General features: G+C 39.5%; 2 protein-coding genes across 4 annotated transcripts in view; both read right to left on the bottom strand.

The window, feature by feature from the left end:
- Window positions 1-4,676, bottom strand: part of LOC102184002 (solute carrier family 15 member 2) — a 49,253-nt gene extending 44,577 nt beyond the window's left edge. Inside the window, exon 1 of the mRNA XM_005675013.3 lies at window positions 4,445-4,676. The gene's annotated coding sequence lies outside the window, so the exon portion shown is untranslated. The remainder of the gene's footprint in view (window positions 1-4,444) is intronic.
- The window catches only part of LOC102184282 (solute carrier family 15 member 2), a 52,393-nt gene continuing 35,111 nt past the window's right edge, over window positions 10,087-27,368 (bottom strand). Inside the window, exons 20-22 of one of the 3 annotated variants that reach the window (XM_013963220.2) lie at window positions 23,050-23,196; window positions 22,136-22,240; window positions 10,087-10,406 (exon numbers count right to left, since the gene is read on the bottom strand). In XM_013963220.2, coding sequence (XP_013818674.1) covers window positions 10,398-10,406; window positions 22,136-22,240; window positions 23,050-23,196 — 261 coding nt within the window. In that variant the 3' untranslated portion in view covers window positions 10,087-10,397. Of the gene's footprint in view, window positions 10,407-20,816; window positions 21,807-22,135; window positions 22,241-23,049; window positions 23,197-27,368 lie in introns of those variants that run through there. The other 2 variants (XM_005675014.3, XM_013963199.2) reach the window with 2 other exon arrangements.

The raw sequence follows: 27,368 nt of genomic DNA, 5'->3' as shown, positions 1-27,368 counted from the left end.
TACCTCTTCTTCACTGACCATGTGAAAGCCTTTGACTGTGTGGATCACAACAAACTGTGGATAGTTCTTAAAGAGATGGGTATACCTTACCTGCCTCCTGAGAAACCTGCATATAAGTCAAGAAGCAACAGTTAGAACCATCCATGTAACAATGGACTGGTTCAAAATTGAGAAAGGAGTATGTCAAGGTTGTATATTGTCACCCTATTTGTTTAACTTATATGCAGAGTACATCAGGTGAAATGCCAGGCTAGATGAATCACAAGCTAGAATCAAGATTGCTGGGAGAAATATCTACAACTTCAGATATGCAGATGATACCACCCTTATGGCAGAAAGCGAAGAGGAACTAAAGAGCCTCTTGATGAAAGTGAAAGAGGAGAGTGAAAAAGTTGACTTAAAACCCAACATTCAGGAAACGAAGATCATGGCATCTGGTCCCATCATTTCATGGCAAATAGATGGGGAAACAGTGGAAACAAGGACAGACGTTATTTTTTTGTGCTCCAAAATCACTGCAGATGGTGACTGCAGCCATGAAATTAAAAGAGGCTTGCTCCTTGGAAGAAAAGCTATGACAAACCTAGATAGCATATTAAAAAGCAGAGACATCACTTTTCCAACAAAGGTCCATATAGTCAAAGTTATATGGTTTTTCTAGTAGTCACGTATGGATATGAGAGTTGGACCATAAAGAAGGCTGAGCACTGAAGAGTTGATTCGAATTGTGGTACTGGAGAAGACTCTTGAGAGTCCCTTGTACTGCAAGGAGATCCAACCAGTCCATCTTAAAGGAAATCAGTCCTGAATATTCATTGGAAGGACTGATGCTGAAGCTGAAGCCCCAATACTTTGGCCACCTGATGCAAAGAACTGACTCATTGGAAAAGACCCTGATGCTGGGAAAGATTTAAGGCAGGAGGAGAAGGGACGACAGAGGATGAGATGGCTGGATGGCATCACTGACTCAGTGGACCTTAGTTTCAGCAAACTCCAGGAGATGGTAAAGGACAAGGAAGCCTGGCATGTTTCAGTCTATGGGGTCATTAAGAGTTTGACCACATGACCACATGATGAACATAACAAGATATTATTATTTCATAATGAATGCTAATGTCAAATCATTATAAAGCACACAGGAAACTAACATAGTATTATATGGCAACTATGTTTCAGTGAAAGTTTTAAATAAATGTCTTGTTAAAATATATTTGAACCATCATTACAAACTATCTGATATTTTCAATTTATACTTTCACTGTCTTACCTGTTAAAAACATTTAGAAGATTATAACAATTTTACATTTAGTGAATGAATGAAAGCTTTGAGCATTATATAAAACTGCTGCTGAAAATATTATATTTTTCACATACTTATCAATTTAAGGGCATTCATAATTTTAATAAAAAATGGTAGAATGGCTGAATTTATTGCTTTGTTCTATAGATGAGCTCAGCAATTTAAGGTGAATTGTGTTGTTACATAGTTGAATACAAAAGTTGAAATTAATATATTATTTTTGTGTATTTTGTTCATTACAGAGCGTAAACATATATATATATTTAAAAAAATAGAAAAAAGGTTCTTTTTCAATCTCCCTGAGGAAAATGTATCTTTATGAATAGTACTGATAATTAAAAAATAATAAATATTTTTGGTTTTCAGAAGGCAAAATGTACCTTTAAAAAAAATAAATAAACCAACTCCCCTTGCTTCTGTGAAACTCTATAGTTTCTATCCCTCACTCTGAGTCCTTAGGTGAGAATCATATGGGAAATGAAGATGTCATCAAGGAAAATGACTAGTTTTATTTTAATCAATCTCGAAAGGCTCTGTCTCCTTCAAGAAGAATAAAACTAAGTACAGAAAAACCTTTCTAATGTCTTCACAGGACTAAAAGTATATTCAAACATCTGAGTTTATTTGGGTTATTATTGTTTTGTTTATTTTCATTCTTATAACTGGATCATAGATACTCTGATTCTGAAGACACAGTTCCAGCATTTTGAGAACTTTTATAAATTGGTACATTCTCTGAAGCACCAGCAAAGATCTTTTAGAAGGCTTTTTCTTATTCACTTAATTTGGGGCGTATGCCCTTAGAATACATACCCAAGTTTCATGAAAACAGATTTTTAAAGAAATTTGTATAATCTTAAATCTTATAATTATAAAAATTAATATCAATACTAAGGCTATTGAATACCTGAGAAAGGAGAGCAAAGGTAAGGGAAATTATTATTTGAGAGAAAGGTGTGGTGAAACCAGGTAAGAACTATATCATACTGTTGGAAAATGGGTCTCAAGGAAAGAAACTACACAGCTAGCACTAGCTGTCTCGGTGTGGTAAGTCTTGGACCACAAAGTGTGGTAAGGAAGGGTCAGTGTTGAAGATCTGTTTGCAAATATCTCCTTTATTTATTCTAGCAACTGGATATTAATTTTGCTTAATAAAAAACCCTTTCATAAAATGTAAATATGCCCTTAGAGAGTTAAATCTATAGGTCTTTATATCTTCACTGTGAGTTGCTGTAATTAGATTGTGTACAACTTAAGTAAACTTTTGGAGAATGTGAGTTTTAATTAAAGCGAGGAACACTTCAGAGCAAAAGCCATAAAGATCTCTAAACAGTCTAAGGATAAAACAATTGAGAAAGGTGGTATGATGACACACTAAGGAAAGGCAGTGCTAGTGAGAGGGAGTGAAAAAAATACCTACTTCACAGTTTTGCCACAGAAAAATAAAAGGTTATGCGTCAATAATTTCCATTTCCGTCCCTTTCTATAATTCTATGAGGGCTATTGTGCAAAGAATGAATGTTTTGCATACCAAATCATAATATATTACATTTTCCTTCCTGGAATCTACAACATCTAACTATTAAAGCAAAAGTTCTATTTCCTACCTCAACAACATAAAAGAGAAAAGTGTATCAAAACTAGTTCCAGAGGACAAAAGAGTTTTCTAATAAATTAACAGTGCACCCTTCAATACTGTGATCATCAGTATTTGATAAATGACTCAATGAAATCAGGGGCCCAAAAGAGATACAGATATTAGAATGATCCAGAATCTTTCCCCAGAAATACACTAAATAAGAACTCCCATCAGTCAGAGACACCAAAAGTGAAGACAGGAAAGAATATTTCCCTACCAACCTAAAGGCATTCTCCTTCCCGTTTCCCTTTGCCCCCCCATCCACTTGTCACCTTACTACAGTTGTTCCTTGAGTAACACGCAGCATGGGTCTGAGATTCACAGGTCTGTTTATATGTGGAATTTCCCCCCACTAAATAGAGTACCTGTATGTTCATCCTGGTGGTGGTGGTGGTTTAGTCGCTAAGTCCTGTCCGACTCTTTGCGACCACATGGATTGTAGCCCACCAGGCTCCTCTGTCCATGGGATTTTTTCAGGCAACAATACTGGAGTGGATTGCCATTTCCTTCTCCGGGGGATCTTCCCAGCCCAGGAATCGAATCCAGGTCTCCTGCATTACAGGCAGATTCTTTACCGACTGAGCTATGAGGGAAGTCCATAGGTAAAGTCACTCAGTCGTGTCCGACTCTTTGTGACCCCGTGGACTGCAGCCCACCAGGCTCCTCAGTCCATGGGATTCTCCAGGCAAGAATACTGGAGTGGGTTGCCATTTCCTTCTCCAATATTTACATCTTATACATCTTTAAATTAATGAAGTATGAGGAGAAGTATGTGTTCCATTAGAGGTCACACACATGGAATCAAAACACTAGAGTTTGAGTCTGATGCTACCCAACGGCTTCCGCTTCTGGACCTCGGGTGAGTCGTGTATCGACTCCCTGGTTTTTGAGGCAGAGACAGCAATAAGTGGATTTTCCACTGCGCGAGATCGACCCCCCTAACCCCTGTGTGGCTCAAGGGTCAACTGTACCTTCCTTTCCACCTCTGAATCGGCCACCAGTCAGCTCTGACTCCATCCATAGTCGCCTCTGCAGACCTACCCCACATAGCGTCCCTTTCTACCTGCTGTCGTGCTTAGTCCCTCAGTCGTGTCCAACTCTTTGCGACCCCAAGGACTGTAGTCCGCCAGGCTTCTCTGTCCATAGGGATTCTCTAGGCAAGAATACTGGAGTGGGTTGCCATTTCCTCCTCCAGGGATCTTCCCAACCTAGGGATGGAACCCAGGTCTCCCGCTTTGCAGGCCGATTCCTTACTGTCTCAGCCACCAGGGAAGCCCTGCTGGTCTCCCTTAAATCACTCCACTCAGAATTACCCACACCTGCGGCTTCCATCTGCCTGTTTCCACCGGCCCCCTAGCACTTTACGGCTAAAGCAGCGGGTTGCACAGCGCACCCCATTCTCCCACAGAATAAGAGGATCTGTTCGAACACGACTTGGAGAGAGTTGTGCTTCTGCACCCCCAAAACCAGAACTCCTCCCTTTCCCCTCGGGCGTCCTCACTCACAGCGCACAGTGCGGAAGGCGCAACGCGGTTGCTTCTCAAAACTGCCCCCTAACTTGAGAACTCGCTCGCGGCTGTCAATATGCGAAGGTCCAGCTGCTCCATTCATCCTTCTCCTGTGGCTCTGACTTTGCCTCGGCCGTTAGCGCCCACTGCTGCTGCTGCTGCTAAGTCGCTTCAGTCGTGTCCGACTCTGTGCGACCCCATAGACGGCAGCCCACCCGGCTCTCCCGTCCCTGGGATTCTCCAGGCAAGAATACTGGAGTGGGTTGCCATTTCCTTCTCCAATACATGAAAGTGAAAGTGAAGTCGTGTCCGACTCCTAGCGATCCCGTGGACTGGAGCCTACCAGGCTCCTCCATTCATGGGACCTTCCCGGCAAGAGTACTGGAGTGGGTTGCCACTGCCTTCTCCGTCCAGTTGCCAACTCAGCTTGAACCAGCTGCGCTTGATGCTGCGAGTGCAGCCACTACGGACTCCGCCCCGCGCCAGCCGAGCGCCGTCCCACTGGGCGCTGATTCGCTTCCTGAGGAAGGGCGCCCCGCCCCTTGCCCGGGAGGCTCCTGGTCCCTGCGCCAACATCACCCGTTGCGACGCACGCAGCCCCCGGGAGGCCACGCCTCTGAGGTAACGTGCTGGGAGCCAAGTTCTTTGGTGCAGCGTTGCGAGGCGGGAATGAGGTAGCCGACTTGAAGTGGGGTCTGGGAAGGAGGAGGCCCTGGGATACCCGGAGGGCAGGACCACAGGCTTCTGGACCAAGCAGCCCGGCTTTTAGGAGCTTTTTGAAGGAGAACTGGCCTTTTTGAGGCAATGTGATGTGGAAACTGAGGAGGGGGAGGGCCGGAGCCTGGGCGTGAAGCCTGATGTCCGAAGCCAAAGCCGAGTCTAGAATCCGGAGTAAGGGAGCCCGTGGTCTCAGAGCGCAGTCTATGGACCTGACTGGAAGCCACCCTGTTACCTCAGCAGTTGTTACTTGGATGGGGGGAGGGATTGAAGTGGGGAAGGGGGTGTTAAGAAATGTGAGTAAAAAAGGTTCAGTTAGGATCTGAAGATGCTTAGGATCAGTTGCAGCTAGATTACATTGGGCTGCCTGCCGCCTTCATTTCTTTCCTTCACAGAGATCCTTGGCGGCATTAAGGACACGGCCTCTTAGAAAAGATTCTCAGTAGATCAAGGTCAGAGCGTGTGGCAAGGTAGTAGTATTAATCATTGAAAAATAATTGTCTTTTTTTCCCCCTGTCAGAAGTTCATGACTTTAAGGGTAAAGAAGAGAGATGTGCTATAGTAGAGAAGAAACACAAAAGAAAGTTTTAACAGCCTTAACAGTGGTGGCTTTTAAAGGTGATAGTGTAATCAGAAAACTTCCTTAACTGCTATCTTCGCCAAATTTTTCATTTATTGTTCCTGGCAGGTAGATGAATGTGGCTCCCTCAGCCTATCTGCTTCTCTAAATTCTGCTTTTTAAAAGTATACTTAGATTGTTTCCTGTGGTATTAAGCACTCAGGTTCTGGAGCCAGAATCTTTGAAACTTTATTCTCATACTCTACAGTGTGACTTGTACAAACCAAAGTTTAGTATGCTCATCATTAAAATTGGGGGGGGGTGGATAATAGTACTTATACTTTACAATTGTTGAGAGATTAAATGAGTTAGTGAAGAAGTGAAAGTTGCTCAGTCGTTTCTGACTCTTTGCGACCCAAAGGACTCTTCGAGCTCACCAGGCTCCTATGTCCATGGAGTTCTCCAGACAAGAATACTGGAGTGGGTAGTCATTCCCTTCTCCAGGGGATCTTCCTGACCCAGGGATCAAACCTGTGTCTCCTGCTTTGCAGGCAGATTCTTTACCCGCTGAGCCACCAGAGAAGCCCAGATGAGTTAGTACAAGAAAGCATTTAAAATAGTTTGTGCCATAATAAAAGCTCTGAAAGGTTATTATTTTTGAGACTTTAGTGTCATGCAACATTAAAAGCCATCTTTGGCGGCTGCTGTCTTTTCTAAGTCTTGAATTATTTTATGAGGTAGGAATGATGATTTTGTTCACAGGTAAGAAGACTTGTTCATGAAAGCCTAGTCCTCTGACTCTCTGGTCATTATTCTTATCTATTTGGCATTTAACATATATGCATATTTTATTTTACCTATGTGTATATATGGGTGTGTGTGGACACTTTATTTCCTAACCAGAATGTGAGCGGGGAATCTGTACTATAATAAAATCCTAGAATTTTACATCTAACATAGAGCCCTAGTCATGTTTGGTGACGATGATGATGTTTCAGTGATGTTTTATCATGGTAGCCAGAGGGCAGGAACAGTGTTTTAAGCCGACTTTACTTTAAAAAGGCTTTCAACCTTTTTAAATCTGAGGTTTCCATTTTATAACAAGGAGAAAAGTAGAGCGTCAAGAAATTGAGGTTTTGGAATACCCAAGTTTGTGCATTTAATCATTCTTTCAACCTGTATAAATAATAAGTACATACCACATTCCAAGCACGAGTCTAACCTCTAGGAATATAGCAGTGAACCAAAGAGATAAGAAGGCAGCCACCAGGAATGTTATGAGTTTTGCCCTTGTGAAGCTTACCTTCTAATGTGAATTTTCTCTAAACATATATTTAAATGAACAATATTGTTTTAGCCCAGGAAGAAACAAATTAATAAACTAAATAAAATTCTAAATATATTGAAGTGATATTTCAGGTTGCTTCTCTTGTATCCATTCATGATAAATTACGTTAGGAATTTATGACAGCTTTGTGCATTTGTTCTTTTTTCACCAATCTGTAACCATATCTCACTTTAAAACTTCCTATCATATACTATTCAGAAAAATAACATATGTATGAAGATAAGTTGTAAGTAAATGAAGATATAAGTAAAATAAAATCACAAAAAGAGTATAAAAATTTAGGAGATTATATTTTAGCTCTTAGGGTAGGGAGGACCTTTCTAAGCATGATAGCAAAGGCAGAAGTCATAGAGGGAAAGATTGTTATGCTTGACTACATAAAAGTCACAAAAGCATGGTAAAACCATAGGGAAGATATTATGGCCTAAACTGAAAACTTGTTAAAATGTATATATATGTACACACATCCATGCATCCATGCATACATCTATGTTGTTTAGTTGCCAAGTCATGTCCAACTCCTCGCAACCCCATGGACCGCAGCACATCAGGCCTCCCTAACCCTCATCATCTCCCGGAGTTTGCCCAAGTTCATGTCCATTGAATCAATGATGCCATCCAATCATCTCATCCTCTATCTCCCTGTTCCTCTTCTGTCTTCACTCTTTCCCAGCGTCAGGGTCTTTTCCACTGAGTCGGCTGTTCGCATCAGGTGGCCAGAGTATTGGAGTTTCTCTTCAGTTTCAGCATCAGTCCTTCCAGTGGGTATTCAGGGTGGATTTCCTTTAGTATTGACTGGTTTGATCTTCTTGCTGTCTAAGGGACTCTCAAGAGTCATGTGTATATATATGTACACACACACACACATATTTTATATGTAAGAATAGAAAAACACCTATGCCAGAATTTTGTAGTGACTTAAAGGTAAATTTTCTTCACCAGTCTCAGAGGCCATGAATTTATGGGTGGCATTATCTAATGGGCTTTTAAAAGAAAGTAATAAGTATAGGAGTGGAGCACTATCCTTTGAGGTTGGAGCAATGAAGATTACATGCCCTTTCTTTCAGTGAAACTGGCCAAGGTAGTTTATTGGATTAAAGGGATTCTTTTGATCTATGTGACACATTTCTTTTTTGATTATAGTTATATTTGTTCATGTCTATTTAAGCGCCTATTAACCATACGCTAGAATAATAGGAAGAAAATACTTTCATTATTATGAAGAGTAACTATAGCAATCAACTTTTTGCTGTGTTACTTTTATACCACAGTTATATTCAGAACATGGATAAAATTAATGGCCTTTCTACAACTTTCCCCTAAAATTACATAGCTAGTAAAAGAATTATGAATGTAATCCATTTCTTATTTCCTATTGTGACACACACTCTCATCTAGAATAATTTTTCATCCTACTTTCCAGAAGTAAAGAAGCAGATAAATTGTTATTTATTTATCAGATAAATACTAATTGAACATTTACTGTGTGTCAGCACTATTTTAGACACTGAGTGTGTAGTGGAAAGCTAAATAACATGGTCTCTCCCCTCATGCAGTCATAGAGTAGAAGCTGAAAATTTTTCTTTATAAACATATTCCAACTAATAAATGAAAAGGGTATGATAGAATAGTGCTGTTTTGCAACATTTAGTAAATTCTCCATCACTGTAAACATATCAAAAGGAGAGTCAGCTAGATATTAAGTACTTTATCATAATGGCTCATCATAACCTCACATATTACATGTATATGCCAAAAATTCAAGCAAGAATCATTTTGACCCTGGATCACCAACTACCAATTTGTAGAAACTCAGAAGAACATTAAACTCCACCCCATGAATGAAGTTAGCAAAGCTAGACTATGGGAAGTTCATAGGACAATTGACATAGTTTCATCAACCAATAAATTGCAAAGGGGAGAAAAGGTAGAGTAGAAATCCATAGATGAAAAGAAATTTAAAAGGTAACCAATTATAATTTGTGACTTTTATTTGGATCTCGATTCAAATAAAGTTTTAAAAGTTCAAAAAAATTGGAAATGGGAGCACTGACTGGATGTTTATAAAATCAGGGAATCATGATTATTTAGGTTAGATCATGGCTATATTTTAATTTTTAAAAATCTACATATAATCTTTTGGGAATATACTTTGAAATGTTAAAATGTCAAAAAATCAAAAGCTATTCTGGTCTTTAATAACTGTAGAGTAAAATGATGCACTTTTCTTGGGATGGTGTCATGGGCAGAGTTCTTAGTGTTCATTTTAAGATCTGATACATCAAGACAGGAACTAGTCTGGTGTTCATACTTCTTTTCATTATCTCAAACATATTTCACAATTCTTGACACACATAAAGATTTACATTTCAGACGAGACATTAAGACAGTTTGACAGCACAAGAGTAATCAACTCTTGGCATGAGGTGGCCAAAGTACTGGAGTTTCAGCTTTAGCATCGTTCCCTCCAAAGAAATCCCAGGGCTGATCTCCTTCAGAATGGACTGGTTGGATCTCTTTGCAATCCATGGGACTCTCAAGAGTCTTCTCCAACACCACAGCTCAAAAGCATCAATTCTTCAGCACTCAGCTTTCTTCACAGTCCAACTCTCACATCCATACATGACCACTGGAAAAACCATAGCCTTGACTAGATGGACCTTCGCTGGCAAAGTAATGTCTCTGCTTTTGAATATGCTATCTAGGTTGGTCATAACTTTTCTTCCAAGGAGTAAGCGTCTTTTAATTTCATGGCTGCAGTCACCATCTGCAGTGATTTTAGAGCCCCCCAAAATAAAGTCTGACACTGTTTCCCCATCTATTTCCCATGAAGTGATGGGCCCAGATGCCATGATCTTTGTGTTCTGAATGTTGAGCTTTAAGCCAATTTTTCACTCTCCACTTTGACTTTCATTGGAGAGGCTCAAATTTTGGTTTATATATTTCAACACTTAGAGATGAGATATATTATTCTATCTGTATTTAAGTATTATTTTATCAAAGTTTATAATCTGCTTTACAATCATCATTCTCATAATTAGTGAGCTTCTCCATTCCCGAGTTCTTTGTTTTTATTCATCATTTCTTATCTGGATTTCATCATCACACAGCTTTTGCAAGAGGTTCTCTATCAAACAGGCAGTCTTCCTTACATTTATGAAAGCTATCAGTGGTCTTAAAAATTTAACCATATTTTGGTATAATGTTTTCTTTAGAATATGTTAGCAACTGCTCCATTATCCTCTGCTATTGAGTGTTTCTGTGGAAAAGCATGACAATCTTGGATTTCTGTTTTTCCTCTTCTCAGTAGATCACTGGTTCTTAATTTATGGTCCCTGGATCAGCAGCATTAACATCACATGGGAATATGTTAAAATACAAATTCAAGCCCTGTTTTATAGCTACTGAATTGGGAACTTGGTGTATAAAATCCAGTAATCTGTTATAACAAATCATCCAAGTTTAGGAAGTAATTAAATTATTTCCTTTTTCTGCCTTAATACTTGAAAATTTCTTACCTTGAAATTCAATAGCCTAATCGAAGGTAACTTAGAATTGAAAGGTATCAAAATTTCTTGGATTCATCTTTCAGTATGTACTCTGGCTTGTCACAAATACCTAGTAAACAAATTAATCACTTGGCTTTTATGACTGGATGGTCATATATCTCAAGATAGTTTTAATTTATGCCTGTCATCCCAATATGTTTATTACTAGTGCCCACTTTTACTCTCAAGACTGTCCTAGTTTGAATGACAGATGATTATTTGTGGTCAGTGAGACCAATGGGTTGCAAAATACCTATGACTGATAAAGATGCTGTATGAATTCTGTGAAAGCCCTGATAGGAGATTCAGAGTAGAGGCTCATAGGGATTTTGAGCAAAATCGTGCCTATTTTGAAAAGTAATTATCCTCATTTTGAGAGAGAACTCTTGACTTGCTAGTGGGCTGTGGTAGAGACTGAATCCTCATTTGACTGTAGAACACCAGCTGCCCCACATGAATTGAGTGTTGATCTACCAAGCCATAGAGTCAGGCATGCCCAGTAACACTCCTGAATCATGTGGTATATTTGAGACTGGGCTTGAGCAAGTGTAAATTGGATGAGCAGGTAGCTCTCACTCCTGGTGTGCTACTCCCATTGCATTGCCATCCTGCCCTCACTCTGTGCTTAAGCCACATGGAGTGTTCTCCAGGGCCAGTTAATTGAAGAATAAAAAAATCTGAGCCTGATTTATACACAGGTTTGCATGAAAGCTAGAGATGACTTCTGCAATGCAGCAGGCCCACCAAAGAGTAGCCCTTCAGTAAAAGAATAGGAAATTCCATCCAATGGACAGAATTTTAAATAGGACATCTCATTGCTCCTTTTGCCCACAGGAAAGCTGGCCTATGGAGCAGCTCTTATACTAAAGCAAGGACGGGGCAAATGACTTGGCAGGATAGTCAGGGACGTGAACAAGATACTGATGACTGGTATCAATTTGGTGTGTTGAAGGAGGTATGTAAAGGGATTTCTCAGAATGAACTCAGATTGTGAGATAGGGCCTATGTAAATGCTCACCAAAAAGCCTTTACTTCAGAGAAAATTTGTTTACCCAGGTAAGCAATGATGACCCTCCTTATTTCAGATCTAGGAAACCTGTGATCAGTTATTCAGCACCAAGAATTCCTATGGGTCAAACTGTTATGATTACACATACCAGCCCTTCTGCCTATTAAAATAACCAGGGCAGATTTTTTTCTGGTAATTTGATGCTCTGTATCATCTATGCCGCTACATGCTGTCATCATCCTTATTTAAATCATAGAATCTATTTCAATATCAGTATTTTCCACCTTTATCTCTGATCTATAGAAGACAGCCACTGTGGCGTGTTTCAAATATGTTGGCATTACCTTCATTGATGTATTTCTCAATGTTCTTATGACAACCAGGTCCTCGGGGTAGGGATAACTGAGAGGGTAATACATAACAAATCCACTCTGGCATTTTCATCTCCCTAAATCTTTCTATTCCTTCCTCTATTGTGGATTCCTGGCATCTCAACTCAGCCTAAGTGAGAGGTAGATGTAATTCTCAATCTACAAAATGATAAAATAATTAGAACTCTACCAACTGCTTTTGATAGTACATTGAATGCAGAATCTCTGGTAAGTGCACCTATATAATAATTTTTGGGCTTCCCTGATAGCTCAGTTGGTAAAGAATCTGCCTGTAATGGAGGAGACTCTGGTTCGATTCCTGGGTTGGGAAGATCTTCTGGAGACGGGTTAGGCTACCCCCTCCAGTATTCTTGGACTTCCCTTGTGGCTCAGCTGGTAAAGAATTCACCTGCAATGTGGGAAACCTGGGTTCAATCCCTGGGTTGGGAAAATCCCCTGGAGAAGGGAAAGGCTACCCACTCAAGTATATATTTTTAGCCTAATTGAAATTCTTTCCCCCTATTTCTAGTGTAATACCCTCATAATTCAGTTCCATGTATATTCCACCAGGGTTTTGCTGCTAAGCAATAGTGGAATTTGATAACTCTTCTGGCATGCAAGGCTCTTGCTCCCAAAACTGACTGGGTAGTTGGCACCACAAGCATTTTAGGATCTGCCTCTCACTGAAGATGTGGAGGCAGTAAAGGAGAGCTGGGCAGGGAATGAGCTGGCCTCACTTTCCTGATAATCACCTCAAGTGGGGTCATTTCAGGATCTTCAAGCAAGGCTGGCACCATCAGTCAAGGGTGAAGGGACTAGACTTCTGGCAGCAGAGCTCATTGGTATCTGCAGTTAACAGATTCCTGGAGCCATCTGAATTCTCCTAGAATGACCATTCCAATTCCTGTGTTCCTGATATCCTGTTCTCTTTTCATTCTCACTTTTCCCTGGATGTCTGTCCTCTTTTCTGTTCTTGTCTCTTTCTGTTGCTCTTTTTGTTTCACCTCTAAGTTGTGGGTCCTCATGCTTGAACTTTTCTCTCTGTATCTGCTCATCTGTCCTCTCAGTTGACCACATTCTTTTACAGGATTCTAATCTTTCCCCTGTGTAATTTTTGCTCACACAAAAGTTGCCATACTGCCACCACACTGACCCCTTAAAGCCTACACATCTTTCAGTTTGAATGTCCTACACCACCTGACTCTGAACCTTTGTCTCCATTCTAAATTGAGAGATTTTGATGAGCCCTGCTTGGGCAATATTCACCCTTGGTCCAAACTCCAAGGATAGTAGAGTCACTATAGTAGAGTCAAGGATAGTAGAAGGGCTTTCCTTCTTTTGGGTTGTTGTTGGTCAGGTTCTCTAAGAGAGAGGTTTGGGCATGGAGAATCTTGTGGAGAATGTAAAGGAAATATAAGTTATGATCCTAGTCTTTAGTGAACTTAATATCAAAGACTCAGAGCCTGCTGGGCCTCATTAATAGAATTCTGGCTCCTTTTGAGTTTCTGTAATTGAATACTGCAGAGAATATAGTTGAAGTTAGCCCAACGCAGGTTTACACCAACAAGGTTCTGACTTATTGAAGACCTGAACTTTCTTACAGATTAAAACTTAACATAGTGATTGTAGTATTTATGGAGTACTTTGTGTATCCTCAATGCTTTGCATACATTTTGTTTTAGTCTCTTCACGGAGAAACTCTATTGACAGTTATTATGACCATTTACTTTAGTCTCTGGCATATTAAGAAACCTTGCAAAATACCCACAGTAGTAAATAGAGATTCAAAGTAGTGTTTACTAATCTTGAGTCCATGTTTTTTGTAGTAATAATACAAAGCTGCTCCCTAACCAGAGCAAAAAGAAATTTACCTTTAGTTAGAACTAAATCCATTTCAAGTCCTGGCACCTCTAAGGGCACTAGAGCAATGCAGAAACCTGATGTGTTAACAGCAAATGTTCTGGTTTTCTTTGGTATGGCATAACCTAGGAAGGAGTACTCAATCCACCACTCAAGCTACATGTTGCAACACAAGCTATGTACCACCATACAGGACTCCTAATTTCTCAGGAATTGCACAAGACCTTATAAACCCTTCCTAGACACCAAGCATTAATCTCACTGTTACTAAGACCTCTAGTATAGACTGTTGAAGAAAGGAAAGGTCAAAAAAGGACAATCACATTGTATTTGAGTTTTTAGAAAGTAAACTCACAGGAATCCCTAGGTTTTCTTTTCTTTCCTATATATCTCAGCCAGGGTCCTGGAGAACCTACAGACTGGAACCACCAATGGTGCAGCCAAAAAAGACCTCCATAATGAGTGTTCACACAGTGAAGGAACTAGAAAAAGACCAAGAGAGCAGAATAGAAAATGTTTTTTGCAATACCAACCCTACTGCAGCCAAACACCTCCATTATGGTGTCTATGGGACTGAGTAGGGAGTTAAACTTTGATCCCTGAACCAATGCTGGAATCTGATTCTCCCACTAGCATGTATTCACAAGGTCAGTGGTAGCAAGCACTATTCTAATTCCACTACTGCTAGGGTAGTGTCAGTATGACCAAGCAAGGAGCTGAGAGCTTCCACCCCTATAAGCTAGGCAGCAAAAGGAGGTGGTTGAAGCTAATACAAGTCAGCACTTTTTTTCCCTTTTGCCCTTGTGTTGGAAAGCCTAGAGGTTTGCTGAACTTATTCCTCTACCAGGCAGCAAAGAGATGGAATGAAGTGGGCATATTGGCTGTCCACTTTCTCCATTCTTACCATCTTTCCATCCCTAGTTTGAGTAGAGCTCATCAGAGAACTGAAGTTCAACACCCACCCAGTAAAAGAGGTGAAAGGGGTGGTGTTAGTGGCACTCTAGTCTCCCCTCTGCTGTCATGGGGCCCAGAAGGGAGCTGAACCTTAAACCCAGCAGCAATGAGATAGTACTCATTGGTATCATAGGAGCCAGGGTTGTCATAGGACCATTGGGGAGCCGAAAATCCACCCCCCACCTGGCCTGAGCAGTACACCTAAATAAGGTGAATTCTTGTCAAAAAAGAAAAAGATTAAGTAGCATGCAGAGTCTAACAACAAAAATGTACAAGATATAATTGAAAATAACTCACCAACCTAAGAACCAGGAAAATAACAACTTTAATGAGAAAAGACAATTAGCAAATGCCAACAATAAGGATCACAATAAACTGTGGAAAATTCTGAAAGAGATGGGAATACCAGACCACCTGACCTGCCTCTTGAGAAACCTATATGCAGGTCAGGAAGCAACAGTTAGAACTGGACATGGAACAACAGACTGGCTCCAAATAGGAAAAGGAGTACGTCAAGGCTGTATATTGTCACCCTGCTTATTTAACTTCTATGCAGAGTACATTATGAGAAACACTGGGCTGGAAGAAGCACAAGCTGGAATCAAGATTGCCAGGAGAAATATCAATAACCTCAGACACGCAGATGACACCACCCTTATGGTAGAAAGTGAAGAACTCAAGAGCCTCTTGATGAAAGTGAAAGAAGAGAGTGAAAAAGTTGGCTTAAAGCTCAACATTCAGAAAACGAAGATCATGGCATCCAGTCCCATCACTTCATGGCAAATAGATGGGGAAATAATGGAAACAGTGGCTGACTTTATTTTTCTGGGCTCCAAAATCACTGCAGATGGTGATTGCAGCCATGAAATTAAAAGACACTTGCTCCTTCGAAGGAAAGTTATGACCAACCTAGATAGAGTATTAAAAAACAGAGACATTACTTTGCCAGTAAAGGTCTAGTCAAGGCTATGGTTTTTCCAGTGGTCATGTATGGATGTGAGAGTTGGACTGTGAAGAAAGCTGAGCACCATTGATGCTTTTTGAACTGTGTTGTTGGAGAAGACTCTTGAGAGTCCCTTGGACTGCAAGGAGATCAGTCCTAGGTGTTCACTGGAAGGACTGATGTTGAAGCTGAAACTCCAATACTTCGCATCCATCTGATGTGAAGAGCTGACTCATTTGAAAAGACCCTGATGCTGGGAGGGATTGGGGGCAGGAGGAGAAGGGGATGACAGAGGATGAGATGGCTGGATGGCATCACTGACACATGGACATGGGTTTGGGTGGACTCTGGGAGTTGGTGATGGACAGGGAGGCCTGGCATGCTGCGGTTCATTGGGTCACAAAAAGTGATCTCAGTCCCTCAGACACGACTGAGCAACTGAACTGAACTGAACAATGAGATGATTCAGATGTTGGAATCACCTGACAATGACTGTAAAACAGCAGTTGTAAAAATATTTTAACTAGCAATTACACATATTCTTTAAACAAATGATAAAGTAGAAACCATCCACAAAGAAATAAAACTATAAAAGAGAAATTATGAAACTGAAAATTACAGTAAATGACACAAAACTCACTAGATGTGCTCAACAGTAGACTAGAGATGACAGAGTAAAGAATCAGTAAACTGAAAAACAGATTCATCTTAGCTATCCTGTCAACAACAGCAAATGAACAGAGACTCAGGGGCATATGAGACAAGAAAAAAAAAGATCTAACGTTTATGTCATGAGAGACCCAGAAGCAGAGGAGGAAGAGAGTAGGGCTGAAAAATTATTGAAAGAAATAGTCAAAGGATGAAAAATTTTCAAGTTCGATAAAAGACACTAATCTACAGATTCAAAAAGATTAGGGAATCATAAGAAGGACAAACTAAAAGAAAAAATTCAAGCCATGACACATCATTAACCAAACCTCAAAAAGCCAGAAAAAAGAAAAAAAACAAATCTTGAAAGCAGTTGCAGAGAAAATGACACATTGTCTATAATGGAAAAATGATTCAAATGACAGCAGATATTTTTGACATGTTAAGTTGGTTATGCAAAGTGATTCTACCCAGGCTGTGCAGCTCAAACTCATGACTGCAGCATCTTCACCCTAGATAGCAATTTTTTTTAAACCTGAAACCAAACATAAAGTAGTACAACATCTTCGAAGTGCTGAAAAAAAACCTGTTAATCTTACATCTATATATAGGGAAAATATACTTCAGGAATGAAGAGCAAATAAAGGCATTCTTAAATGAAGAAAAACTAAGAAAATCTGTCACCAGCAGACTCACCAGTAATGAATGACTCAGAAGTTCTGTAAACAGAGAGGAAATGATGACCAAAGGAAGCTTTAAGATATAGTTGAGTTTGAGGATGACTGAGTTACCCCAGCTAAAATAAAATGGAGATCTTTGGCACTTTAAAAAGGTGTCAAAGAATTGGTGGTAATGTTTATGTCTATGGATATAGAAGACTCCAACATATTATATACTCTACAGCCTTATCTCCCACTACTTCTATGCACACACACTGCTCCACACAAATTAGGCTACTCATCATTTTCCCAATGTTGTGTTTTCCTGCCTCTTAACCTCTGCTTGTGTTGGAATCTTACTACCTGGAGTGCTCTCTTATCCCTCACTTCCATGTCCAAATTCTAGTCACCTTCAAAGTGAAGCCTAAAACGATATCTGTTCCATGAATCCTTCCTCAATTCCTGTGGCCAGAAGTAAACTTTCCTTATGAATTTTTGTAACATTTTGTAATTTCCTTGGCATAGGTGACATTCTGTCTTCAGTAAACAGGACTGAAATAATGCACATGAAAAGTAAATTGCTAAACAAATGAGATTTATTACACTAGTTTTTATTTACATGATAGCTATTTATGTATATGCCTTCTCTTCCTTCTGCAGGCTCCTTAAGATTAAGGCCTCTATTCCCATTTAGTTCGCCCATAGCTTCTGATATAATGTCTCTCAGGTTAAAAAAAAAAAAAAGGTCCATTACGTTGAATTAAACCATGGAAGCAAAAGGATTCAGGAAAACATACATAGAAATTAGCAGAACCCAAGTTTCCATGTGCTTCCTTTAGGTTAAAAAAAATTCGTTTTTCATTTTAGTTTTATCTAATTGTAATGAAGAATGTATAATTAAATCACACTCTCCTCGTTTTCCTTTTACTTCATAAATCACCCATTCTCATAATTTTCTGGATCCTCCTCTTCTAGATCTCTAATGTTGTAAAACTCCAGGAGTACTCCTTGAAGCCCTTCTGTATAACATTTATTATAACATTCGCTATGACATTTAGGCTATCTCCTCCCATGGCATGCCTTTAAATACCATCTATATGCTGATGACTTTCAAGTTTACATACCCAGCCCCAGTTGGATACCCTATTGGGATCGGAAGTTCAACATGCCACAAAACTCTTGGTTACTTAATACCCCAAGTCAATTTTTACCCTAGTCTTCCCTAGTCTCAGAAAATTGCACCAATATTCATCCTCATTACTTGAGCCTTCAAATCTGACAGAATTTCTTTCTTTCAAATCATGTACATAGACCATACTCAATTCATGTCTGTCCTTCCTTAATGATAAATTCCAAGTCAAACCACTTCTTTTCACCTCCACTGCTACCACCTTGTCCAAATAACAATCATGTTTTACTTAGACTCTCTTTGTTTCCACTATTTCCTACTTATAGACAATTCTGTACTTAGCAACCAGTGAACTGAGAGAGTCAGATTATGTCACTCCCATGTTCTGAACCTCCAGTGGTTTCACATGGGACTTAGAATACCATCATAATGTCTTACCATGGCCACAAAGCCCCACATGATCTGATCCCTAGCTTCCTGGGACGGCATCCTCTACCTGTTCATACTTGACTAACTTACTCAAGTCCTGTTGTACTGTCCATATTGCTCTTCTTCAATACTCATGACTTCCTCAGGCCCCATGCAGTCTCTAAGACAGCCAGTCAAGATAAGTGAGGTAAGCTTGCACACAGGTATAGCAGATTATTCATCTTTTTTTTTCTAACACCTAGATGAATGGAATAAGTGAAACTCAAAAATGAATTTTAAAAACTCTAAGTTTTTGAGTTTTAACCAACGTGTTCAAAATGTAAACCTATATTGTAATATAGTTGCCTAAAACATCTAATGTTACCTAAGGCTGCATAAAACAGAAGTGTATTGTTGGGAAAAAGGCAGGTTCTAGTTCTTATGGTCCAACCTCTTCTGGAATGTTGTACATATTTGGCTTCAGATAACACATATTAAGAGGGATTCTTGTCTACCATTGAATTTCAAGCAAAGGATATTTTTCAGAATTGGAAAAACAGTTGTGAAAGGACTGAACTAGGCTCTATGAAGAGCCATGAAATAAACTAAAAATCTTCAGTTTGATGAATACTTAATGACTGATATAATATCTCTCAGGTTAAAAAAAAAAAAGTCCATTACATTGAATTAAACCATGGAAGCAAAAGGATTCAGGAAAACTTACATAGAAATTAGCAGATTGGAAAAGACTCTGATGCTGGGAGGGATTGGGGGCAGGAGGAGAAGGGGACGACCCAGGATGAGATGGCTGGATGGCATCACTGACTCGACGGACATGAGTCTGAGTGAACTCCGGGAGTTGGTGATAGACAGCAAGGCCTGGCGTGCTGTGATTCACGGGGTCACAAAGAGTCGGACACGACGGAGCAACTGAACTGAACTGAAGTTTCCATGTGCTTAATGAATACTTAATGAAGGTGACATGAAAATTCTCCCCAAATAGCAAAAAGTCTGCTGCATAAAGAGGGGTTTATGCTTATTCTTGTTAGCTATAAAGGAAAGAACCAATGGTAAGGGGTTTCAAAGAAAAAGCTTTTAGTTCAGCATAAGGAAGAATTGCCTGCCAGTTTTTCCCAAGTCCATGTTCTGCAGAACACTATACCATGTGAGGCTAAATGAGGTGTTTTATGTCTTTACTGAAGCATTTCTCAGAATCTTTAATATGCAAGTCTTAAGAAGAGGATAGAATATGCTTCATTTCCAAAATTTATTTAACCATGGAAACTTTTATTCAGAGAGCACTGTTAATATCTTTTGAGACAGTAGTTCATAGAATAGGTGGAATTAAAGCTGCTTCAAAAATGAACAGATTATCTTCTGAAGAAGCACAATCAAGTTCACATTAAGGTATCTGTCGAAAATGGATAGTGTTGCTTTCACTTCTGTACTTCTGAAAACTTAGTAACTGAAACTAGAGTATTAAAGCCTGGGAAACTGGAGCAACTTTCTTTGTTATGTTTACAGTGTGACTGACTCAAAACAGTTCTAGATGAGAATAATGGAGCAAAACCAATGGAAATGTTTGAACTTTTCCCCCAGCAATACACAGTAGAGTCATGATACTCCCATGTCTGTCCAGAGTCATTCATTGTGTGTAAGGTAATATTTCTCAGCTTTTTTCACCAGCACAGCAACAAACAAACAAAACCCTGTCATGTTCTACCACTCTAACCCCCAGATTTTGTTAGAATCCTGATATGCGACCATGCCCTTCATTGAGCACTGCCATTTTAGAAGCTCAAACGTAGAGTGTTAAGATAACTTAAAAAAAAAATAAACAAGTCATTTAAAATTTGTCAAAACAGTAAAAGTTATCAAAACAGATCTACTGCTTTGAGGCCAAAGGAAGTACTAATAAAATGGAAGTGAAAGTGAAAGTCACTCAGTTGTGTCCGACTCTTTGCGACCCCATGGACTGTACAGTTCATGGAATTCTCCAGGCCAGAATACTGGAGTGGGTAGTCTTTACCTTCTCAAGGGGATCTTCCAGGGATTGAACCCAGGTCTCCCACATTGCAGGCAGATTCTTTACCAGCTGAGCCAAATACTGTTGTCATTAAATACTTGTTGCAATAAGCAAGACAATGTGATAATAAGAAAAACCTTGCCTAACAACACTGAAAAGACAGAGTTGGAAAGTTATAATTAGTGTCTTCTATACAGTTGTCCACAGAAGGGTATGATCTAGGGCTGAAACAATGTAGTCCCTACAAAGAGTGTACATAAGAAGACTGGCTCATTAGAACTTCCACAGTTTATACTTGTTCTGTTTTCCAGAATCATGTTTATTCTCTTTAATTTGGTTTCCAAGGATGTATTAGTACTGAGAAAGTGTATTTGGGTTAGTAGATAAAAGACTAATTATCAGAAAGATGTATCTCCTATTTGTTAGTAAAATTTAATTTTTCTCCTACTATCTGTACTGAAAAATTTGCTAAGGTCTTATCAGACCTAGATAGCTGACAAAGCAGGTCCTGGACCAGATCACACCAGACATACCAATTCTTGAAGTCCTTGTAAACAGTACAATTACACTGCTAATGAAGAAGATTAAAATGCCATTTCTCTGTTAATTCTGCAATTTTGCCCCTGAATCAGCACTTCAGAGAGTGGGACAATCAGTTCTAAATAGCAGATAAAGAATTCCTACATAATTTTGATAACCAGAGACCAATCTCAATTATACATTTGTGTTTTTGGAGACAGCAGGTCAGCTTCAGCAACGCTACGCACTGTTTACTGAGCTCACTGAAAGATGGGAAGACATAGACTATGTTTCAGGGGCCTTCCTGTAATGCACTGAAAAACCTAGTCCTGGAGCTGCCTCTATCATGGAAGAAAAGTAGAGGCAATCAACTCAGATATGATGCTATTTCTCTTCTAACCAAACTGGAGTTAAAAATGCTTGAAGATGGTGATGGCCAAGACCAGAATCAGGAACTGGGGTCTGGTCAGAGTCCAGGGAGCCATTAGACCTTTGTCTTCTTGGTTTCCAGGTTGATCATGTTTCCTTGGATTTGGGGGGTCTGCTTATCAGCTGACCCCTGAACATCCCCTGGCTTTAAAGGAACATAGTAGTAGCCCATGATGGAGAAGATCAGGCAGACCACCAGCAAGAAGCAGGAAAACAAAATGAATTCAGCCCACTGTAGGAAGAAATACATACAAGAGAAAAATATGGAGAACCTGAAACTAAAGGGATCTTTATAGGATGAGGAATGGAGAGCAGATTGATACAGGGTCACCAGTTTAGGAAGAGCTTTGGTAGGAGAAGACATGGCTCATTGTCCTTGACTCACATGGACCTATGTGGCCATTACTGCAACTTACAGTCTATTTTCCTGGCAAAATCTGTGTCTAATTCATCTCAGGTCAGAGGGTTGAGTGGGAGACAGAGGGGTCGGGGAAGGGCAGCAGAAGAAGATGGACGGAAATCCTTGGGTAGAATGTGCTCCTGTTTCTTTTAGGTACATACCTGAGCCAGGCCACTGAACTGTGCCACAATAAGCACAATGATATTCCCAACTGCAACTGTCAACAACCAGGCCGCCTGGAGTACAGACTTCATGCTAGAGGGAGCCTAGAGAAGACACAAATCTGTGAGTAAAGAAACTCCCTATACCACCCTCCTATCCCATGCATCTACCCGTAAAACTTCTCCCACCCCAACTTTAAGATTTGAACTTCCCCCACAAGTTCAGCTATCACATCAGTTCAGGGAATGGTAATAATGTTCACAGTAACAAGACGGAGCTCTTAACTGAATATTTTAATTCATTGTATCATATAATCTTCATTACAACCCTAAGGGATAATTTCTATTACTATTCTTATTTTACACAAAAATAGCATCAGAGAGATGATAATTCACTTGCTGAAGGTTACACAATAGATGTTCAGCCAAAATTTGAACTTGGGCAGTTTGATTCCACAGTCCTTATTCTTGATATTTTAATATCCTCTTCTGGATCCCATACAGCATAGGGATCCAGCCTGCCATGTTCCTGGGAGTCAAGCTGATACTCTGTTCAGGGTCATAAGAAATCTAAAGCCAAAAACTATAGAGGTCTTGGCCATGCTCACATATCTAATTAAGGCAGTCAAAGTGTTGGTTGCTCAGTTGTGTCCAACTCTTTGTGACCCCAATGACTGTATCCTGCCAGGCTCCTCTGTCCATGGAATTCTCCAGGCAAGAATACTAGAGTGAGTAGCCAATCCCTTCTCCAGGGGATCTTCCCAACCCAAGGATTGAACCTGGGCCTGCTGCATTATAGGCAGATTCTTTACCATCTGAGCCACCAGGGAAGCCCCAAGTGAAGCAATGTCAGGATTAAAACTCCATCCTCTGAGCAATAGCTCCACCTCCACTTTCCACTTGCAAAAACCTACCTGAGAATAAGAAAACTCAAGTCCTGTGACAGAGAACATGACCTCCCCAGCTGTAACAAGGGCATATTGTGGTAGCTGCCATGCGATGGACATTTTGTTGGCTGGCATGTATTCCATCTTCCAGGCCTGAGGACCCTGATTGGTTCTCTTAGTGAGGGAAACAAGAAATGGGCTTGTTAGGAGTCTCAAGTAAATATTACTGGCCTATTGCATTTATGATCTTACATCCATCTCCTGATTGTATTGTCATTCTTTTTGTACCATGAAGAGATTGAGCATTTTCTACACAATTTCATGTTTTTGAAATTCCTTTTGGTAACACTGCACTCACTTGGCTGGCTTCAGTTAATCAGATACCATTATTGCAGAGCCCTTAAATGGTAGACTATTTCAATATTGTAGTTTGGAGTCCCAACATTTTGACCTACTGCATATTTTGATCCTGGCCAACATTTTAAATGTAAAATGGCATCTGATATATGAACAATTATCAGAAAAGCATGTACTTTAAAAAGTACAATTAAAATATTTCTAACATTTTCCATTTAAATATCTTACTAAAATTACTTTATTAGAATAAATTATTTCTTGGTAACCCTTACATTAAAGATTTGCCTGATCAATTTTTAAATACCTTTATCAAATACCACCTGCTATTTTGTTTTCTATTTTCTAGCCATTATTTTTAAACTCAAACTTACACATAAAAATTTTGTCAAAAAGATGCTATATTCCTATAAGATTTTGGTCAAAAAGAATCTTTTCAGGGCCAATTTTTTGTTATTAATGTTACCAAATATACATGATTATACAGTCTTTTTTTCCCTAAAACTACTTTTACTGTATGCAAGTTCTCAGCTGTATTTGGTTTTTACTGTACAATAATTGTAATGAAATTTCTGAAATTATGTATTTTTATAGGAGTAAAACCAAGTTATTAGGTAGCAGGTGTTATTAATAGTAGATGTAATACATGGATATATCATGAGATTAAAAATAGAGATAAACTATCAAGTTCAAAACTCCTGAAATAAAAAGTTCTTGATGTTGAAATGATTTTGATTTGATTTCCTTATTTGGAAATAGAGTTGTTGCAGATATAATTAGTCAAGTTATAATTAAATCATTGGGGTGGGCCCTAATCTAATATGACTGATGTCTTCATAAGAGTCAGAGTCACTGCATTCAAAATGTAGTAAGGGAAGTGTTGCTTTCGTTGATATTGTGAACAATACTGGGCATATATTTGGGTTTTCTCAGCCTCAGAGAAGACCATGACCTGAGCTTTTAAATAAAAGTCACATTCTTAAATACTCACAGACAAATATAATAATTAAGTAAGCAAAGTAGATTGAATGGGAATGATACAGACTATGGTAAACTGTCTAAAGTGTACAGCCACTATAGCACCAGCTAAGTGACATGGTAATACTTGTTACAAAACTTTCTGATCTAATAACAAAGAAATGTTAGGAATCCAGTTTCTTTGGTGAAATTGCTTAAATTTTAAATATTGTCAATTAATAATTATTATCATTTTTGTCAAGACTGCAACCAGACAAAACAGAACTACATAGGAACTGGGCCCTCAGAACCTCTAATTTATGATCTCTACTCTAGATGCTTATTAGATCCTTGCATTCAGAAACAATACATATAGCCTCTAACTTGAGCATTATACTATAGACTGAACAAGGAAAAAATGAAATAACACCAGGAATGCAAGTGTTATGAGTTGAGTTGTGTCCCCCTAAAACTCATATGTTGAATTCAAACCCCCATTATCCACCTGAGAATGTGACCTTATTTGGAAATAGAATTGTTGCAGATATAATTAGTCAAATTAAAATAAGCTCACTTAGGTGGGCCCTAATCTAATAAGACTGGTGTCTTCATAAGAGAAATTTGGACATAGACAAATATACAGGGAGAATTCCATGAGAAGATGAAAGTGAAGACTGGGGTGATTCTTCTATATACCAAGCAACACCAAACATTGCCAGAAAACCACTAAAAACTAAAGGAAGCGAAATGAAATGGATTCTTTCTCACAGCTCTCAGAAGGAACCTACTTTACCAACACCTTGGTCTTGGACTTCTAGCCTTCATGACTGTAAGACAATAAATTTCTGTTGTTTAAGCCATTCAGCCTGTGGTACTGTGTTACAGCGGTCCTAGAAAACTAATACAGCTAGGTTGCTTTAATAGCAGAAAATCAATCAATGCACCATATCAATAGAAAATCACAGGATTTTCAGTAGACACAGAAAAAGCATTTGACAAAATTCAATGCCTCCTCCCACTTTCCTAGTAAAAAACATACAAACAAAAACCACAACAGACTAGGAATAGAAGGGAACTTAACCTGATACCCAATCAATGACACCTGTGAAAACCCCACAGCTATGGTACTCAGTGATAAAAGACTGAATGCTTTCCCCCTAAGTGGATGTCTACTCTCACCACTTCTATTCAGTATTTTATTGGTGGTTCAAGCAAGAGCACTTCATTAAGAAGAAGAAGTAAAAGTCATCCACTGAAGGAAAGAAGTAACACTTCTTTATGCAGATAACATGATCTTGTATGTATAAAGTCCGAAGGGATCCACTAAAAATCTATTAAAACTAACAAACAAGTTTAGTAAGGTTGCGGGACATAAGATCAGTATCAATTGTATTTCTACATATTTCCAATGAGCAATTTAAACATGAAATTAGGGAAATGATTCCATTCAGTTCAGTTCAGTTCAGTCGCTCAGTCGTGTCTGACTCTTTGCGACCCCATGAATCGCAGCACACCAGGCCTCCCTGTCCATCACCAACTCTTGGAGTTCACCCAGACTCATGTCCATCGAGTCAGTGATGCCATCCAACCATCTCATCCTCTATTGTCCCCTTCTCCTCCTGCCCCCAATCCCTCCCAGCATCAGAGTCTTTTCCAATGAGTCAACTCTTCGCATGAGGTGGCCAAAGTATTAGAGTTTCAGCTTCAACATCAGTCCTTCCAAAGAAATCCCAGGGCTGATCTTCAGAATGGACTGGTTGGATCTCCTTGCAGTCCAAGGGACTCTCAAGAGTCTTCTCCAACACCACCGTTCAAAAGCATCAATTCTTCAGCACTCAGCTTTCTTCACAGTCCAACTCACATCCATACATGACCACTGGAAAAACCATAGCCTTGACTAGACGGACCTTCATTGGCAAAGTAATGTCTCTGCTTTTCAATATGCTGTCTATGCTGGTCATAACTTTTCTTCCAAGCAGCAAGTGTCTTTTAATTTCATGGCCGCAGTCACGATCTGCAGTGATTTTGGAGCCCCCCAAAATAAAGTATGACACTGTTTCCACTGTTTCCCCATCTATTCCCCATGAAGTGGTGGGACCAGATGCCATGATCTTAGTTTTCTGAATGTTGAGCTTTAAGCCAACTTTTTCACTCTCCACATTCTCCTTCATCAAGAGGCTTTTTAGTTCCTCTTCACTTTCTGCCATAAGGGTGGTGTCATCTGCATATCTGAGGTTATTGATATTTCTCCCAGCAATCTTGATTCCAGTTTGTGCTTCTTCCAGCCCAGTGTTTCTCATGATGTACTCTGCATATAAGTTAAATAAGCAGGGTGACAATATACAGCCTTGACGTACTGCTTTTCCTATTTGGAACCAGTGTGTTTTTCCATGTCCAGTTCTAACTGTTGCTTCCTGACCTGCATATAAGTTTCTCAAGAGGCAGGTCAGGTGGTCTGGTATTCCCATCTCTTTCAGAATTTTCCACAGTTTATCATGATCCACACAGTCAAAGTCTTTGGCATAGTCAATAAAGCAGAAATAGATGTTTTTCTGGAACTCTCTTGCTTTTTCGATGATCCAGCAGATGTTGGCAATTTGATCACATGGATCAATGAAAGTATTAGCCATGCCATGTGGGGCCACCCAGGACAGGCGGGTCATAGTGGAGAGGTCTGACAGAATGTGGTCCACTGGAGAAGGGAATGGCAAACCACTTCAGTATTCTTGCCTTGAGAACCCCATGAACAGTATGAAAAGGCAAAATGATAGGATACTGAAAGAGGAATTCCCCAGGTCGGTAGGTGCCCAGTATGCTACTGGAGATCAGTGGAGAAATAATTCCAGAAAGAATGAAGGGATGGAGCCAAAGCAAAAACAAAACCCAGTTGTGGATGTGACTGATGACAGAAGCAAGGTCCAATGCTGTAAGGAGCAATATTGCATAGGAACCTGAAATGTTAGGTCCATGAATCAAGGAAAATTGGAAGTGGTCAAACAAGAGATGGCAAGAGTAAACGTCGACATTCTAGGAAT

The sequence above is a fragment of the Capra hircus genome, chromosome 1 (assembly GCF_001704415.2).
Source record: "Capra hircus breed San Clemente chromosome 1, ASM170441v1, whole genome shotgun sequence".
NCBI lineage: Eukaryota > Metazoa > Chordata > Mammalia > Artiodactyla > Bovidae > Capra > Capra hircus.
This window is presented reverse-complemented; position numbering and strand designations above follow the sequence as displayed.